An 18,635-nucleotide genomic window follows, 5' to 3' on the forward strand; every position below is an offset into this window, starting at 1 on the left:
CAACATGATGCCGCCCTCAGTTGGGGTCGTGTTTACCGTGTTCACGAGAAGAGACAGCCTCGTAAGTTGAAAATGTCTGACGCTCAGAATTCACAAGTCATGACGTGTGTGCTGACATTTTCAGAAATGGCAGAGGCCGTTCACATTCATTTTTCAGTGGAGATGGTGACCACGGTTTTCTGACACATTTACAAATGTTTGTTTGTCTAACAGAGCTCAGTTTTATCCACCCTCTCGATTTTTTTGAGTTTATCTCATCTGTGGCCGAATGACGAACTGGTCGCTTAGTCTATATTAACGTTTTGAAACCAGGAGTTACATCATTTTCTTGTGCTGCTTTCAGATGCCTTTTATAAGTATTTAAGCCTTGAACTCTGAGCAAATTGGTGCGATTTCTTTCAAGAACATTGGAAAACAGGCAATGAACAATTTGGTAAGATATGTTCCACAAATTACAAGAAATTAGTACATTCAGAAATGTATTTTTTTTAAAAAGGTAGGAAAAAATGTCTAAGGGAAAAGAGGAAAAACAAGGGAAAACTATATCATTTTTATAACTGCATATTTAACATCATGTTACAAAATTATCATATTTTTCTAAAACACTTTTTCCCCAGGTTATTTCCTTGTTTGTTTTTTAAACGTTCTCACTTTTATTTTCTAATTCAGGTCATTTTCTTGTACTTGTTACTAATTTCTCGATCATTCTTGAGTCATTTCTTCTGCCGTGTTTTTGAAAGAATCAAGCCAATTTGCCCATGTCTTAAAGGGTTAAACCACTGTAGATGGAGCAGCCTTTGAGAGACATGCTCTTTTTGTTTATTAATCATCTTGTTTTCATGTTTAGTCTCATGAGCAGACACACGTGGGATTTTGGAAAATCATCCTGCCTTGAACTGCTGCTGCCTTGTTGCCCTGATCAAAGCCTTGAGGCAGACAGGGAAACAGGGATTTCATGAGAGGCTAAAGTGAGAAGGGCAAAGGAGAGGGAGGGAAAGAGGAAGACTGATTAATGAAGAGCGGGTAGAGGGGTAGAAAGAGATGGACAGAGAACGAGAGAAAGACAAAAAAGAAACACAAGAGAGCACGGAGGAAAAGAAGGAGTTATGGACTTTTTTCTACATTCCTGCTCCATCCCCCTTTTCTTCAAACTCAAAACAATTGCCACTTTGTGCCGCTGTGAGAGCTGGAGGTCATTGCCTCTGCTTTCCATAGGCAGGCTCCGGTGCATTCCTCTGGGCAGCTCCCAGCCAATCGGCAGCCAAGGAAGAAGAGCTCCAGTCCAACTAGTCCCCAAGAATGTATCAGCCATTGATTTGTTTCCAGGATGACCCCTCCTGAGCTCAACTCCCCAAAATCTCTCCTTTTTTCCCCCTGTCCACACTCTTAATGCTGTCTCTCTGCTCTCACTTTCACTGCTTCCTCTCTCCTCCTCTTCTTCTCCTCCTTTCCCCCCCTCATACACCCTCTTCCCCCCACTGTCGGCTCCTCTCTCTTCCTGCTCTCTCTGCGTCGCAGCTGGTAGTACTTAAAGTGTGGAGTGTAGGGCGTTTGGTGGGAGAAGGAGAGGAAGGAGGAGGGGAGGAGGGGGTGCCTCTGGGAGCCTGCGCAGTACCCCTAAATATGCTCCGCTTTCCACACAAACACACAAAGGACTCCTCCCTAATAAAAACACTCTGTTTCTCATCTCCTCATGTGCCAAACACACCGCCCAAGCCCAAAGACACAGACTAGAGAGAGAGAGAGAGACCCTAGCTATGGGAACGTCTCTCTTCTCTGTGGATGTTAATAATAGGTTAACACAGGGCTGAGCTCTGTTTCCTCCCTGATACAAACACATCATGGAAAGTGACCAGGCCCTCCAACCCTGGGTGGATACCTCTTCTCTTCTCTTCTCTTCTCTTCTCTTCTCTTCTCTTCTCTTCTCTTCTCTTCTCTTCTCTCTAGCTAGAGAAGAGGAAAGAGATTAATAAAAATTAATATTAGTCTTGACAATTATTTTCCGCATCAAAGCTGTAGTTGAAACTGTCACCACATTCACTCAGCCCTAAATGAGACAGATAATATGTGATAATATGTCTCTAGTCTGCTTACTCTATTGCCTTGTAGCATTTCTGAGGGCATTAATGGGCTGTCAATCACACGAGTCACTGCTTTAGTACTGTGGTCAAACTGTCAGGCTAGACAGCACTGATCAAATATGAAACAAGATTATGTTGTATTGCTTATTCCTCACCTCAGATGTTTTCAGAAACATATTTTAGTGTACCGTTTAGCTGTAAAAAGAGAAAGTTGGTCCAGCTGCTGAATGGTGCTTGGTTCTTTGGTCAACTGTTTTCATCATGGTGGCCAGGTCACAAACATTTTATAGTTAAAAAATACACCATAATATGCTTCTGAAAACATTTGAGGTGAGAAATAAATAATGCCGTAACAGAATCTTGATTCAGATTTGGTCAGCTCTGCTTAGTATGACAGTTTGACAGCAGTTCAGGAACAATGATTGACATGATTGACAGCTGCATTAGAGACTCCTCTGCTCTGACTGGTTGTTTTCAGTGCGCCCTGGTAGATACTAAGGAATGCTGTTAGAGGCAGGAGGACGAGGAGGACTCTCTGTCTCATTTTCTTCTTTCAGAATACAGTTTAAGCAAATATCACACAAATATTCCATTAAAGTTATCAACTGTAGCTTGAATCACTAATTGTTTAGTCTACTAAATGTCACAAAATAGTGAAAAATGTCTCTCCCAGTTCTTCAGTCTGAGGTTACATTTTCACATCTTGTTTTATGTGACCAAAACCAAAACTCAGACATATTCAATTTATGATATCAGACAGAGACAGAGAAGCAGCAGTTCTTTACCACTGAGAAGCTGTAACAAGGGCTTTTTTTGACATTTGTGCTTGAAAATGACTGTAAATGTTAAAAGGTAATCGAAAAAGTTTCACAGCGTCACTCCCTCTCTTCAGGGATTTCCCCCTCCCGTGTGATCCCCACCAGCCATTCATTCTGGTTTACTCGTCGCTGCGGTTGTGTAACAGCCTGAAGGGCCTTTTGTTTGTTTGGTCTTGCAGATCACCTCCTATCAGAGGCCGAAATCAAAGAGGAGCCTGCGCATGTTCTCTGCTCTGTTTTCTGTTTCATTACTGGCAGCTCAAACCTTCATGCACATCGCTCACACACTTACACTCTGGTACAACAGTATCCACAGTAACAAGACAGAGAATGTGTGTGTGTGTGTGTGTGTGAGCTGGTAGGGCCTAAGAGGTAACCAATTAGTTTACTTGATTTTATCACGCTGCTACCAGGACGGATTACTGCTATATAAAGAAGCAATGTGAGCAAACAAGATAATGGGAACTATTCCATATTCACAGTTTCCAATGAGTCAGCTCGACTTCTCTGTCAGCCTGTTGAATGGTTACTGGCAAGCAAAAGGCCCACTTAAAAAATCTGATGAGAACAACCCCAAGTTTTTATTTTGTAATCAGCACACGACTTCACATTTGAATGTCACTGTGGTTGCGTCTGTCTGTTGGTCTGACCTTTCAGTCAGAAAAAGTTTTCTCCAGCCAAAACATCACTGCGCTACCACTGGATGATTTACAGTTCTGGTGGTACGTTGAAATATTAACTCCCCCACCTTCTTTCCTTCCTCAGAAATTCAGACGGAGAGTTCAGGAGTCCACCCAAGTCCTGAGAGAACTGGAAATTTCGTTACGGACCAATCATATAGGGTGAGTCACTGCAGGATTGTGTGAAGCTTGTGTAGTGTTGAATGTCTCGGACATGGTTATATTAGATTCAGGGGGAAAAGTCTGACATTCCAGACACCCGGAGACATTGACACTAACCACCACCACCACCATCCCCCATTCATCTCAGTGCTCCGGCCTAATATTACACAGAAAGCCATGTGGCGATGGAGAACAGACGAATAGATTGATTGTTTGGGGTGGCTGACACATGAATAGCTTCTGGAAGGAAAACACATTTTTTTTGTTGCACCACTTGATACATTTGTGTTTCTGTCCACCATCCCAGAGTGAATATAGACACTACTAAACAGATCATGATTTCAAGACAAATAAAAACGGAAGTATTGGTGTGTAATTCCAGGTATTCAAGGATAACAAGCCTCAGCCTGCCACAGCTGCTATTGATTCAGTGCTGTACAGTCATCGCCCAGGAAAGATCGATATCTCAATGAGAGTCACACAATGTGTCAGTGTTTTGTCTGACTGAAGATCACTGGGTCTGTGTCTGTGATTAGAGACCCTGATAGTTTAAGACTGTGATGGATTGCTCTGCTTCACTAATGAGGCCTAATGCATTCTGGGATCTGTAGGATCCAGGGGCCTCATTTATCAACTTTTGAACAAATACAGATACAGCATGAGGATGGACAAAAATGATTCAGCTTTATGTGATGGTCAGATAAAGAATTGCAGTACACAAAAACAACTTTTAACAGTTCATTGTGAATTCAACTAAATTTTTCAATGCTCTTTAAATGGTGTATTTTCAACAAATTGATGAACTGGATTCTGTGTGAAGAAATTTGTTTTGGGGAGTTCTAGATCGACGTATTAATCCGGCCATGAATGATCCCACATTACTGATTCAAAGTAAAAACATTGATGGATTTTTCTGTCGTTCAGATAAGCCTTCATTTTGAAATTCCCATGGCACATCTGTGTTACACCGCCTCCCTAAAAATTAAAACAGGGCTCGCTGCCTAGTGTCAGGCAGACAATGGCAAGCAGCCAAAAAAAGGATCATGAGAATATTTACTGCTATTGTCTAATATCGATCTTAGGCCCCAATCAAAAAAATATCGTATTATTGTCCAAAAAAAAGATATAATATTATATAGTGATGAAAATTGGGATTTAAATCCTATAATTTAGGGTTTGCATGGTTTAAGCCAGTGATACTCAAGTTACAGCCTGCAGGCCATAGAGTCCAATGTGGCCTGTTGAACATTTTGAAATTCACAATGAAAATACATTGATTCAAACAGAGACATTTTTGAGCTTTGAGTGTAAACGAAGCATTTTTTATTTTTTCCATTAACTGGCCCGTGGCCTTCTGTCGTTTTGCTAAAGTGGCCTTCGGGCAAAGCAAGTTGAGTATCCCTGGTTTTAACCACAGATGTGTGCTTAAATGAGGCTCCAGGTTTCTTTGGTGGGATTGAGGATGAGGGTGAATCAGGACAGGAAGATGTAACCACGAGAGCATCCGCTGGCCACAGCCTGTTGTGACAGCAAAGACTTAGAGATGCGCCGGTTACGCAACCATCACAAGACCTTAAATACACACACACACACACACACACACACACACACACACACACACAATCTAGACAATATCTCTTAATCCCTTTGTTTTTCTCTTTTTTGCTCCTTCCTACATACACATTTCTTGACTTCCATTTGACTCTCTCACAAATCACCTCATGTACATGATGACACCGTCTCTCACACTCCTACGCACTGTTTACACACTGATCAGATTCTACTCTTTAAATCAAAATAAACTCCCACCACAGCCGGAGACAGAGTCCGTCTGGCAAACCGGTTGAGGCATTGTTTACATGGATTATTTCCTGTCTAGAGACCTTATGCTGGTAAACTAGATTACATAAATAATCTACCTAATCTAGATTAGACAGAGCATTACTATACTGGCAGAGGGGCAGGGAGAGAGGTGGTATGGTATGAAGATGTATGAACGTGGAGGGCAGTGGTGAGGGAGCAAGATGTCGCCAACTCAGAAAATCATTCAATAATTACTGCCTCTTTGTCAGAGGTGAAACAGGGAAATATATCTGTCATGTCGTCTGTGTATAATGGGTAGATTGTCCCTGTACGAGCACTGCTGATGATAACACGGCTCCCTGCCTGCCTGCTTCTCACATGGTGCTCACTGGTCAACATCATGTGGTGAATGGGAGGATTGTTAGTTAGTGTCCTGTGGTAATGATTACCATGTAGCCCGAGAAGCCCTTTTTTAAAACGGGCCCCACCAGGCACCACTTTACTGGACACTCTCGTTAGTCCCACTCGCTGCCATGTTGTTACACCACAGGGGAGCTTATAAAGAAGCAGCTAGTAGATTTTTTAAGCAGTTTAACCTTACATCTTCATCAGCAGCATACCACTCAAAAGCCTGCCTGCATGTCATTATGTTTATGCCCTGCAAATTTCTCTAATCACTGAGCAATCAGGCCTGCCAAAGCCGCCGGGGCTCCAATAAAAAGCACCATCATAGGATGCAATTAAATAATGATATTGTGTGATTCAGCTCACACTACTCATAAATATGGATGGAGAGCAGCACATGCCAAAGGTAGCAGGAGCTTTACCCTGTGAAAAGCTGGGTTTTTCTGTGCAGAATAAAAAATGAAAGCATGCCGGGTGCTGAATGGGTGGCCCACTTCAGTGCCTGTGAGGAAGGTGAGAATGGGCTTTTGATCATTCGGGGGGCTATGCTTCTTTAACCACAGTTAGAAACTATGTGTGTGTGTGTGTGGAAGAGAAACAGAAACAGAGAAAACAGGAAGAATCAGTAATGAGATTCTGGATACGTGTGTGGATGCCTGTGCTTTTGCAAACGCGTGCATGGGGGATATGTTTGCTGCTTTGAGCAAGGATGCTTTGAAGTCTGTCAAACGGGTCATTACAATTCTTCTCTGTAAAGGGAGGAAGAGGGAGTGAATAAATCTGAAAACATCTGTATACCAAGGTTAGGCATGGTCAAAGCCTGTATAGAGTATTATTACAGATTATATACAAGTAAACTTTTAAAACTATCTTAATGTTATTCCAACAGCTTTAACATATTTTCTTTAGACTTGAATGACCAAACTAATCTTTTTATGCAGTTTGTGTTTATTTTTTTTATTGTTGTGATTGAGCAGTGTTAATTATTATACATGCACAGATGTAGTTAATTAAAAACATATTATATACAAATAAACTGGAAAATGGAAAGATGTGGAGCACTGCCTATTAAATATGAAGCATCTGGGGATGTTTATTTCCAGATAAGAAACAAAAGAAAAGCAAATTCTTCAAGTTCCTTTTTCAAAGCATCTTTGATTTTTCCAGACTCAGAGAATGAGATTTTTAGCTGTGATTACACTAAGGGAGATTAGTTGTTGTTGAAACCGACTCAATTCAAAGCCAGAGCCAGCTTTTATAATATTGATCATATATATGTGAAAGTGTGCTCTTTCTAGAAAGTTTGTGTGCTGATAAACTTTTTGTAATTAAACGTGTTTCCGTCTCTCTTCAGGTGGGTGAGAGAATTCTTAAATGAAGACAACAAAGGCCTGGATGTGCTGGTGGAGTACCTTTCTTTTGCACAGTATGCCGTCACGTAAGTCAATACCTCTTCTTTCTCTCTATATCACTATAGTCTGCATGCAGAACTGACAGCCAACACAATGCTGCTATTCTGCACAGCCGCTGAGGCATCACCACCATCACCACCACCATCACCGCTGCTGCTGCCTGGTTGTCAGAAACACTGAGTCATTCGGGGCCCATTGCTGACACATTGGCACTGTGCATTATGCCAACCATAGGCTTCTATTCATAGATTGATGGTGTGATTATTAGTCAGTCACAAGGTCCCTGTTCAGGGCCAAAGAACCACGCAGTTAAATGTTTAATTCACCCTCCTCACTTATATGTTATTATGGTCTGTCCACATTATGAATGGTTAGCCGTAAAAGTGTGTTTACCCTCAGCACCACCGCAGCAGCAGCATATAAAAGTCATGGAAACGACCAGTCTAAAAACTGAAATAGATCATAACAGGTATGCTGTGACTACCAGCTCTTTCCAAGGTTTCTTCCAAGAACAACAAAACATGAGACATTCTGCTTACCTATCATGTCTAAACCAAAAACCTGAAATGTTAGCGTTAGCACTGGAGTTGAGCACGTTTTAACCTGTGCCAGCACACGTTAGTACTCGAGCCTGACCAATGTGAGATACAGTATATGGGAGTTATGGGGTCAGACCTACGATCCCTTATTTTTCTCAGTCAAGTTAGGCCCTATTTTCTCTCAGCAGCTGTCAACTTTTTCTGGGCCCTATGTTACCCAATAAGCTTTTTTTTCCCATTCAAATTAGGACCTATGTACCCTTATTGTCTTTATTTCAACCCAAATAAGGCACTGTGTTTCCTCAGCTACATGTTCCCTTAACATTAGAAAAGGCCCTTCCATAACTAGGTTAGGGTTGCCCATGTTATTTCCTTGGCGAAAACATATCCTCATTGACAGCATTGATCTAAGTGAACATAATAATTATAATAATAATAGTAATAACAATGATACATTTTATTTATAAAACACTTTTCATGTACTTAAAGACAACATAGGGCTGAGGGAACATAGACATGCTCCAGCACTTTTAGGAAGCTGAAAATTGGTGCTATATTTTATCATATTTTTATTATTTTCAAATACCATTATCATATTGGTTTTAAAAATCCACTATCAGTCAGTTTTAAATGATAGAAAGTTAACTCTTACTGTGTTTGTTTCTGTTATTTTCCGGGTGCGACAGGTTTGATGGAGACTGTGCAGAGAACAACCCAGAGGCTGCCATGGATAAGTCTAAACCCTGGAGTCGCTCTATAGAAGACCTGCATGGAGGAAGCACCCTGCCGTCTTCCATCACCGGGAATGGAATCACACGTGGCGGGCGACATTCCACGATACGGTACAGTCCACACATATTTTGATGGTAAAGCGGACTCACTGTTGCCGATGTGTGTTCATGTAACCTTTTGCAGATGACTTTGCTTTTCAGGGTCCGAGATACTGAGTGTTCAGCCGAAGCAGTGTTCTTACATTGTTGGTTATTGTATTATTTTGAGAAGTCACACATTTCATACGATGCCTCAGCAGCCCCTTTATGTAGTCATGAGGTCTGTAAGTCTTTAAATGGCTTAGGACACATTTCTGCAGCAGGAGGCAAATATAATTGTCTTTTTTTTAATGTCAGACTCAGGCTGGTTTTGCAAATGATTATGACAAATGATTGACAGCAATTTTTCACATGACAGTTGATGCAGCAGAAGGAAATATCTCTTTTATGGAGCAAATCTGTTTTGTTTTCATGAACACCAAACAGATCATTTTAACTCCAAATCCCGTGCACAGGGGATTTCAGAGCAGTTAATTCATAAGTCCAGGCTAATGTATGCTCTGAAGCACAAATCCCATTCAGTTGTGCATTATTTCTATAATCCCCCCTGTCATTCCATTGATGTTTCGGCACAGCACCCGCCCTGACTTTTGTGACCTTTAATCCCTCAGTTTGAATATGTTAACTTGAACTCATTGTTCACAAAGAGCACCATTGATTCAATGAGGCACATGTCTCTTTAATATTACCCTTGCTTGATAATCAGGTCAGTTATTTTCCATTGTTGTCTCAGAAACACTTAAAATAATGCACGTGAATTAAGTAATTGTACCATACTGGCATTTTTTTTTTCCTTTTTCTCTCCTGTATTACAGTAATTTAGACTTTGCACCAAGTTTGCCATCGGTCACATACAATCAAAGATACGCAAAGTGTGTCCTGTTTATAAATGCACACACCTTTTACCCTTTTAAACCAACTTTCACAGTCACTGTATATGACATTCAGAACATTATTATAGCAGCAGACAACCATATTATACATATTATATGTCCTGAACAGAGAATGAAGTCATGCTCTTCCTTTATGTGTTGTAAAGCGAGCCTCGTTCTTTTTAGTGTTAGCTGATCCGCGCGCATGTTAGTGCGTGTGAGTGCATGTGAGTCCCTGTGTGTGTGTCCCTCTAACTAGCTAATAGAGAGCCCCAGGGATGATGTTTTTCTGCAGGCCAACCTGGAAACTAACTTCGTCCTGGTTCCCTCGTCAAAAAAGCGTATGGGATTTTTCCATAGGCTCTGCGGTAAATTAATGTTAATGATGCTCATAAGATTTGTTCAGTAAAATAATCTTCACAAATGAACACCACTTTCAGGATTTTTGAAGCCTACATGTAATCATCAGAAATAAAAAACTATTGCAGAAATATATCACGCTCCCTCCTGTCTCTGTGAGCGTTGTTGCTGTTGTTCGTGCTGTTTGCTGATAGCCACCGGCTCACCCGCCTCCAAGTTGAGAGCCGTGTGTAAGCAATCTCTCCTCAGAATCTAAATCACAGATTTGCTTTGAATGTCGTGTACTGCTCTTTTACTTTTCATCATATCCAACTATCACCTGACAGTCAGGGCTTTTTTAATATCTGCTAAGATATCTGTTTATAGAGAGTGACTTTCATCTTAACAAAACCCTCTTCCAGATGTACGGCTTTGTCATCAGCATGTACAGTGTGTGTAACAGGTCAGAGTGTGTTCGGTGAGGCTGACTGTCTCTTCTGTTCTGCCCTGGTGTAGTCATCTGCTCCTCTGTCTGCCAGTCCTCGACAGCAGGCAGGTCTCAGGTCTCTCACTTTGCTGGCTCTCAGTGAGCTTTCTGCAGCTTTAACCCTGCATCCCTGCTCCCTCCCAAGACACACACACACACACACACACACACACACACACACACACACACACACACACTCACACAAGAATCCCCCTGCCTCATTGTACTTTATACCTCCCTGCTAGTGCTGCCCAGTTTATTTGTCCCGCTGTCTGTGTCGGGGATGTGAATTATTTGTACTGCCAGCCTCCCCTCCCGCGCTCAAGACTGAATTCTCTTTTCCTTGGAGCAAATGGGTTTTTCTGCACTCATTGTTCTTGTCTCTGTGCCTGTGTGCTGCTTGTGTGGCTCCCTAAATGCCATTCTGTGCAGAAGCTAGCCTAGTTTCTACAAAAGCCCTGTAAAAGCGAAGGCTTTTACTCAGCTTAGGTAACCTCCAAACATCTTCTGTATTTTGGATACAATGTCTGATTTCTTGGTTAATAAGAGACATCACACTAATTATGCATTTGCTCTGTACTACTGTTGCTGCTCTTCTAAATTCTTAAATGTCCACTATACAGAATCTTTGTCCTTTATTGTCTTTATTTCCCCCTATATTGGCTTAGAATAATGGTTAGAATAATGTAAGATCAACAACTGAGTGTGAAATTAAGATTTGCATATCTCTTCTTCAAACTGCCATCTTGAAGGACACCGAGCACACTGAGCTGTCCAAAGTGCTCTCAGATAAGACGGTATGGAGTTTGCTAGAAATATGTGGCTGTGTTAGACCAGTAGCTTTAAGTTATAGTAGTAGTTTTTGATGTTGTTCTGTGGTGTTATTTAGTACTTGCTCCATGGGCAGGATTTTTTTTATTTCATGTTTTATAACCAGGATGCAAATCCTGGAAAGCTCAGACATTTTTCGCTGGATAATTTAACTTATTTTAAAACATCTCAGCGAGTCATACTTTTCTGCTCTGTTGGCAGATATTTTTGTTTATTTTCAATAATATATCCACCATTCTAAAACTTTTTTTCCCTTGTTTTTGAAAGCTGACTATTTGTAGTGAAATCTTCCCTGTCATATCTTTTGTTCTTTTCTGTAAAGCCTTTTGGATCAACTGTGTTAAATTTAATACATTGTATAAAGTTTAGTGGAGTAATGTCAGACAAGTCAAAGCAGGTCAAGGTATTTCATTTGGCAGGTATTATATCGTCATTTATCATGACCTTGGTTCAAGATTAAGAAATGTGTTACTCATTTCCTACGAATTGTGCCACGCCTCAGTTTGGGTGTTGATTAACCAGGAGAGGAAAAACCTGGGATGAACTCTTCTTCGAGTATTTTTGCTGCTGTGTGAAGCGGCCGCTGCAGTTGCAGCATGTCTCTTGAATTTACAGCATTTATGTCAGCAAACTTGTTTTGCAACACGACAGGCAAGGCATCCTGCTGAACACAACATGGAGAATGCTCAGAAATGGCAAACAAACTGACATAGTAAATGTCAGACATGCAAAACATTTTTCAAGGCATGATTAACTGTCTGTCTTTGTCTTTAAACTGCTGACTCTTCCTTGGTAGCTGAAACCCTTTCCAGACACAGAAATGCCATGTTGTGACTCACACAGGAGTCACGCCTTCAAGCATGGCAGCGAATCGGTGTGTCTATCAGTAGCCTGAAGACACATTTTTCCCCAGAACTCAGGCGGTAATTGAACCTTGTGACAAAAGTCTGAAAATAAACCGTTTTGCTCTGACTGACTTCTGCATGTTATTTAGTAATACTGCTGCTCCAGTATTTCTCTTCTTATTGTGAGAGCTGCACTGAGAGGAAAGGTCTTGTTTTTGTCCACATATAGCTGCACAATCGCTGTGCTGCATGCAAATGACTGGCTGCTATTGTGCTAGCTGTAAGTGATATCTTTGTGAAGGACATAAAATTGGAACTATTGAAAGAGGGCATCACCCTGAGGCTGTAGATTATATGGCCTTTGTGTGTGTTAATGTAAGGTGGCGTGGCAGTTTAACAGCCTCCGTATGTGAAGGAGGTGGCGTGTAATGGAGGCTCATACACAAATGACATCTGTTTTCTTATTTATCCGGGTCTCGTGTGCTCTTGCTTGTGTTCAGATGCTCTTACACTCACTTGACACACTATTACTGAGTTATTTTTGTATTTTCTCTTATATTTTTTTAGCTGCAACACACTGCCGAGCCGGAGAACTCTGAAAAACTCCAGGCTCATCTGCAAGAAAGACGATGTCCATGTCTGCATCATGTGCCTGCGTGCTATCATGAACTACCAGGTCAGCCCTCTGCACTCCCTGTCCTCAAAGACTGCATGTCCCGCTGGACACACTTATCTAACTGAAGCCAAATTCAATTAGCTCCTCTGCTAGTTCTCTGTGTTTCATTTATTATGCAGAGGAACGCTCCCCTTGCTTATTCACTGGCTCCTCTTCTCTGTTAATTAGCTTATTTGTCTGTGTCTGTCTCCTTCTGGTTTGTTTTTCATCTCCCAGTATGGCTTCAACATGGTCATGTCACACCCACATGCTGTGAATGAAATTGCACTAAGTCTCAACAATAAAAACCCAAGGTAAGTTAAGTTTCATCAGACAGATTATCTATTTGCTCTTTTTCTAAATTAATGTTTTTTTTATTGCTTTTTGCTCTTAAAGAAAGACTCAGAGGATAAAAGATTAAATCCAAGAGAAATTCAACAAATCCAGATATTTTACCAACAAAGACCCAAACCCATAAAGAAGCATTCAGAGTCTAAGTCTCAGTTAGCCTCAGTGCACCTGCACAGTCTGATCCAGAGTGAGTGTCTTTGTAGCTCAGGGGCACATTCATCCCGACAGACGGGTCACGGCACCGCTGGCACACTCCACTACACTGGCAGCTGCTCACTGAGACAGCAACCAGAAGGACTGGCTTCTGTGTGAGTGTATGTGTGTTGGTGTGTTTTCACTTCATGCCCAGAGGCTCAAGGATTTCCTCAAAAGTGGATGTGAAACCACTCCGCATCACCTGTCACATATCATCTCATCCAGGCAGAGAAATCCTGCATGAATGAACTGGAGACTGGACGCAAGGGATGTCGCTGTCCCGTGTGCTCCAACACACACACACACACACACACACACACACACAGAGAGAGGAATCAGGCCTGAAGTATTCATTTTTTATACCTGCCTTTTAATCCAGTGGAAAAGATAAAAATGTGGAGCTCTTTTATTTTTTTCCTCTTAGGTTGTGATGTTCCGGAACTTTTTCAAAGTTCTTAAGAGTTAGTTAAAGTGGATACAGACAACTTTTAAACTTTTCACTCTCAGTGGTTTTTAAGCGGTATTGTTGTTGGCGCTGCTGTCGCTCTCTTTGGTAACTGGGGATAGCGAAGTGGAGAACCAAAGCTCTATCCTCTTCCTGTTCAGGTTACGCATATGGGTCAGGATCTTTACACATTTCCCTGTTTTCCACTTTGTTTGCTCCGTGTCTAAGTACAGGTTTGCCGCAGTGCTGGCACTTGTCATTTACCAACCATTCCTGCTTTTATTTTCTCCCCATTTTACAGAACCAAAGCTCTGGTTTTGGAGCTCCTGGCGGCAGTATGTCTCGTGAGAGGAGGCCATGAAATCATTCTCTCTGCGTTCGACAACTTTAAGGAGGTATGAGCTGCACAGGACGGAGAAGTGGGGTCTGAGGAGACGAATATGTCATTACATTTTGACTGTGCAATTTCAAATGGTGACTCAGCCCTGGAGGAATGCTGCCCCCCTGGCAGATGCGAGAGCAGCAGATTGCCCAGAATAGCATCAACAGATTATAGACACCGGTTTCGGTGCAACAGAAAGCGGAACTCCTGAGAAAACAGTTAAACGTTTGTTAACTGGATTTGACCAATGCATCAAAGCTAGCAGAGAGAAAGATGCAACAGACAGCCTTGCCTGACCTTTGTCTGTCTGGATGAGGTATTCTGGCTGCTGGAGAAAAGAGTGGGAGGTTTATGATGGAGTGGGCGCTAACAGCAGCCCCATTTGTAGCATAAGGCTCGCAAAAAAATGGGCCGACCGCAGTTAATGCAATATTTACACCCCTGAATGAAATATTGAGTGTTGCTCTCAGTAGCATTGGCATTAGTGGGAGTATAAGGCTTAGGGAGAACGCAGCTCTTCTAATGAGAAGAGGGTTAGTGTCATGATAGTGTCGGCTGCTAAGGAAGCATTTCACTCACATTCCTGTGTCTTTTTGCAGTGTTTTAAGGGCAGATTCTGGTTGTTAGTATTTTCCTTTTAGTTACAAAGCGTCATTAGATCTAGTTTGCTAAGTGACTTTGATATCCGGTGTTTGAAGAAAGGCTGAACACGTTATTCAGAGGTTTTTGGATACACACCCCTCCTCTTTCTTCCTCCCTTCCTTCTCAATTCTTCATCATGCTCCATCTCCCTCATTGCCCTGCAGATGAACTGTCTGAACTGCAGAGCATCTCTCTTCCTCTTTTTATCTCTCTGTCTCTGTTCATTTATGTCTCTCAAATTCTAGTACAGATAGACAGGACAAAAAACCTACTACATCATATGTGGTAAAAGTTGTGCCACAAGCAAAATTGAACACAGATGCACTCTGTACATCAGCCGCAGTTTATGAAACGAGCTGTGATGTAACATCATTGACTTTTAATTTTCGCTGTTGCTAACCTCTGGTTTTCTGACTGGAAATGGTAATATTCATGAATGGTTGAAAAATGGTTGTTTAAAGATCATGAAGTAAAAAGTCCTGGCTGGATTTTGGTAGAACAGCGCTCATCTCCAGTGTGGCTGCATATAGGCAGCAAAGAAGTTAAAGCTTCCATACTGTAGAAAGTCAGATTTCCCTGTGTTTCTGGTATAAAGAAGGTATAGGGGTTAAATAAATAGTGTTCAATTATCTGAATGCTCAATCCATAGAGAAAAGTACACAGTCTGTCTACGGAAACTGTGCCTTTAAACAAGTTGTCAGGACTCCCTTGAAGTTGTGATGTCACAAATAGGATATAAAGGTAAAAACTGCAGTGCTACAGTATTCCTTGGATGCAATGACAATGCAGAGACTCAAAGACCGCAGATGTGAAACACCAGGAAACGTTGATCCATCAGAGCAGACTGGACCTTTAGGGAAGGAGGCTTTAAGAGACAGGTGCTAAAACAGAGTGTTTCAGACAGAGGGTGAATGCAGCTGTATTCAAGAAAACAGTATAGAGAAAATAAAGTGTTTTTTGAACATTAAAGCATGTTAACGTCTTCTAGAGGAATCACAAGATAAAATAATAATCTTGAACATGAGCATAATACAGGACCTTTAAGGGTGAAATGAGGAGTGTCTTGTTTCGGGTGTGAATTACGAGGAGATGGTGGTGTCATTGGTGATTGGTTGCATAAATCACTGTAGGTTGCTCTCTACACCTAGACTCCAATACATACAATAAGTGAGCTGTGGTTTGTTCTGCAGGTGTGTATGGAGGAGCAGCGGTTTGAGAGGCTAATGGAGTATTTCAAGAACGAGGACAACAACATCGACTTCATGGTATGTTCACCGACACACAAACACACACTCCTAATGGTTATTGATTGCACTGCAATCCCTGGAAAATTAGATGGCTTGGAAAGGATTTTGAACCAAAGAAGCTCTGAGTGAATGGTGCTTCTTACTCTTTAAATTTTATTTTTTAATGGCTTAAAAACAATCATGTAGTGATGTACAATGGTTCCATGAGGATAGGTAAAGATGAGAATATAGACAAAACAGGCAAAAGGTAGAGGAAGGAAACAAGCAAAAGATAATCAGGTATAATGGTATTCTTGCTGTTACAGATATGCAAACCAGTTGTTTTTACTCTACTAAGGGTGGTTATGTAGGGCACTCATGTATGTGTGCATGCATGGGTGCATGCATATTTGTACCTGATAAAGAAAAGGGTTAGCCCCACTGCAAGCTTGCTTCTTTGTCCGGATGGCTTTTAACACTTACATGCACACAGAGATGTTACAAGAAGTTTTCCCAGAGCACATGGCTGTGATGTTAGTTGTTCAAAACTTCCTATTTTCATCGACCATTGTGCTCTCATTATACATCCACTGTTTCCTTCATTTGAGGTTTGACTAGTGCTCTTCTGATGATGTAATCTCGTTGCTCCTTCTTCTGCAGCTGCTCCTGACTGGAGAATAAGGGCCTCCTACTGCTTATCTCAATATCTGCATAACAGCAGTGCATGGAAATGTGTGTCAAATTACATTTTCTTTTACAGATTTTCCAAAAATTCTGTTCAAATTTCCACTACATTTGGATGGAAAGCCAACTAGTGTCATGCCTTTAGAGGCAGCATTTAGTTTTAGCATAGTTTTCAGCTGCTCACAAACATTACATTTTGAATATTTTAAACACGACTGCACATTTGTCCTTTGATTATTTGATTAGGTTTGTCCAAACTTAAAATAAGTCAGTGAAGAGAGCGATTTTGCTTTCATTTTTATGATACACTCTCACAGGGCTATCAGTGTTCACGGCACAAACTGTGGATGTGTGGTGCTATATATATCAAACTGAAGTGGCCCTAAACAAAGAACCATTGCCAAGTCATTTCCAGGCTGAGTCGTGCTAATAAGCCTGGCAGATAAGAATAAGAGACACTGTGAAGAAAGACTGTTTTATCCAGTGTGTGTGTGTGTGTGTGTGTGTGTGTGTGTGTGTGTGTGTGTGTGTGTGTGTGTGTGTGTGTGTGTGTGTCAGTCGTAAGTATTTTAATTGATTTGAGGCAAGCACTGGATGTGTGTGTGAGTGAAAATCAACAGATGCTGTTTGAATAGGATTTCTTTCACAAGTCCACTCACAGTCCCTCTGTGGGCCGTCATCTGACAGCAGCACTAAAGCAAATAGACTTTGTCAAAGCCGCCGTGTCACACCAACACAACTGAGCTTCCTACCGGAAGTTTATTAACACAGTGTCAGGACGAGAAGAAGTGTGTGTGTGTGTGTGTGTGTGTGTGTGTGTGTGTGTGTGTGTGTGTGTGTGTGTCTATATATGTTATAGACACTGATCTGTTTACGCAGGCTCCATTAAGGCAGCTGATGGAGTTGAACTGGCTGATTTTGTTAAATAGTTTTTTCAGATCCTCTCAGTCTGTCAGATAAGCTACTCTGCCAGCCAAGCAAGGACAATAAGGAGGATTTATACACACACAATTTCAGTTGAAGCCATATTAAAAAGGAATTGGATGTGATAATGAGCATAAAACCATTTCGCAGAAATACCAGTCTGATGTGCAAAAACCTCAAACCAGCTGTAAATTTGTCTTGTGACACATTTTTACCCTGCACTGTCAGCATCACACACAGAGTTGATTATATGCAAGGTTTTAAAATACTGAGAAAGCCTACTGTGTCTGCTGCTGTGTCAAATCGTTGTTCACTAACTGTATTTTTATGTTTTTATCCCCACAGGTGGCTTGTATGCAGTTCATCAACATAGTGGTGCACTCTGTGGAAGACATGAACTTTAGAGTTCACCTACAGTACGACTTCACCAAGCTGTGTCTGGACGACTACTTAGACGTGAGTCGAGACATAATGCTGCAGGAAAAATGCACAGGCAGACAGAAACACTCCGGCTCTTGGTATTCAACTCAGTACAGAGCGCAGGTTGTCATTACAGCACCCCCGAGACGGCAACCGCAGAAAAGCAGGCAAAAGCTTTTCCATTACCTCAGAAAAAAAATCTGTCAGATCTGTAAATCCTCGCCTCCTGCCTCACTGCACAGGTGAGATCAAGGCCGGCCACGAGGTCTTAGATGTCAGCCTCGTGCAGTTAACCTCTCACTCCCAACTGCCTGACGATTATCACCTATGTAGAGGTGTCACCATGTATCAATATTTTTTTTGAATATCATGTTGATGATATTATAGTAGCATGCAAATAAATCAGCACCTTTTCAATAATTTCATTTTTTTCCCCCTTTTCTCCTTTTCTCCTTACCTCAACCTCATCTGGTTGACTTTTCCCTGTCCACTATGTGGAAAGCTGCTCTTCTTGCACACTTAATGCAGTTTTTTTTTCTAGATCTTTATTGAATTGAATTTTTTATAACAAGGGCAAAAATGCAATAAATGTAATGAACACCAAACA

General features: G+C 41.4%; 1 protein-coding gene across 6 annotated transcripts in view; it reads left to right on the plus strand.

Annotated features, from left to right (window-relative positions):
* Positions 1–18,635, plus strand: part of fmnl2a (formin-like 2a) — a 69,708-nt gene that overhangs the window by 32,868 nt on the left and 18,205 nt on the right. For all 6 annotated transcript variants that reach the window (XM_042494225.1, XM_042494224.1, XM_042494222.1 and 3 more), the window contains exons 4-11: positions 3,665–3,741; positions 7,304–7,387; positions 8,587–8,742; positions 12,672–12,780; positions 12,997–13,073; positions 14,052–14,145; positions 15,965–16,039; positions 17,954–18,064. In XM_042494225.1, the coding sequence (XP_042350159.1) occupies positions 3,665–3,741; positions 7,304–7,387; positions 8,587–8,742; positions 12,672–12,780; positions 12,997–13,073; positions 14,052–14,145; positions 15,965–16,039; positions 17,954–18,064 (783 nt within the window). The remainder of the gene's footprint in view (positions 1–3,664; positions 3,742–7,303; positions 7,388–8,586; positions 8,743–12,671; positions 12,781–12,996; positions 13,074–14,051; positions 14,146–15,964; positions 16,040–17,953; positions 18,065–18,635) is intronic.

The sequence above is a fragment of the Plectropomus leopardus genome, chromosome 10, assembly GCF_008729295.1.
Source record: "Plectropomus leopardus isolate mb chromosome 10, YSFRI_Pleo_2.0, whole genome shotgun sequence".
NCBI classification, from domain to species: Eukaryota; Metazoa; Chordata; class Actinopteri; order Perciformes; family Serranidae; genus Plectropomus; species Plectropomus leopardus.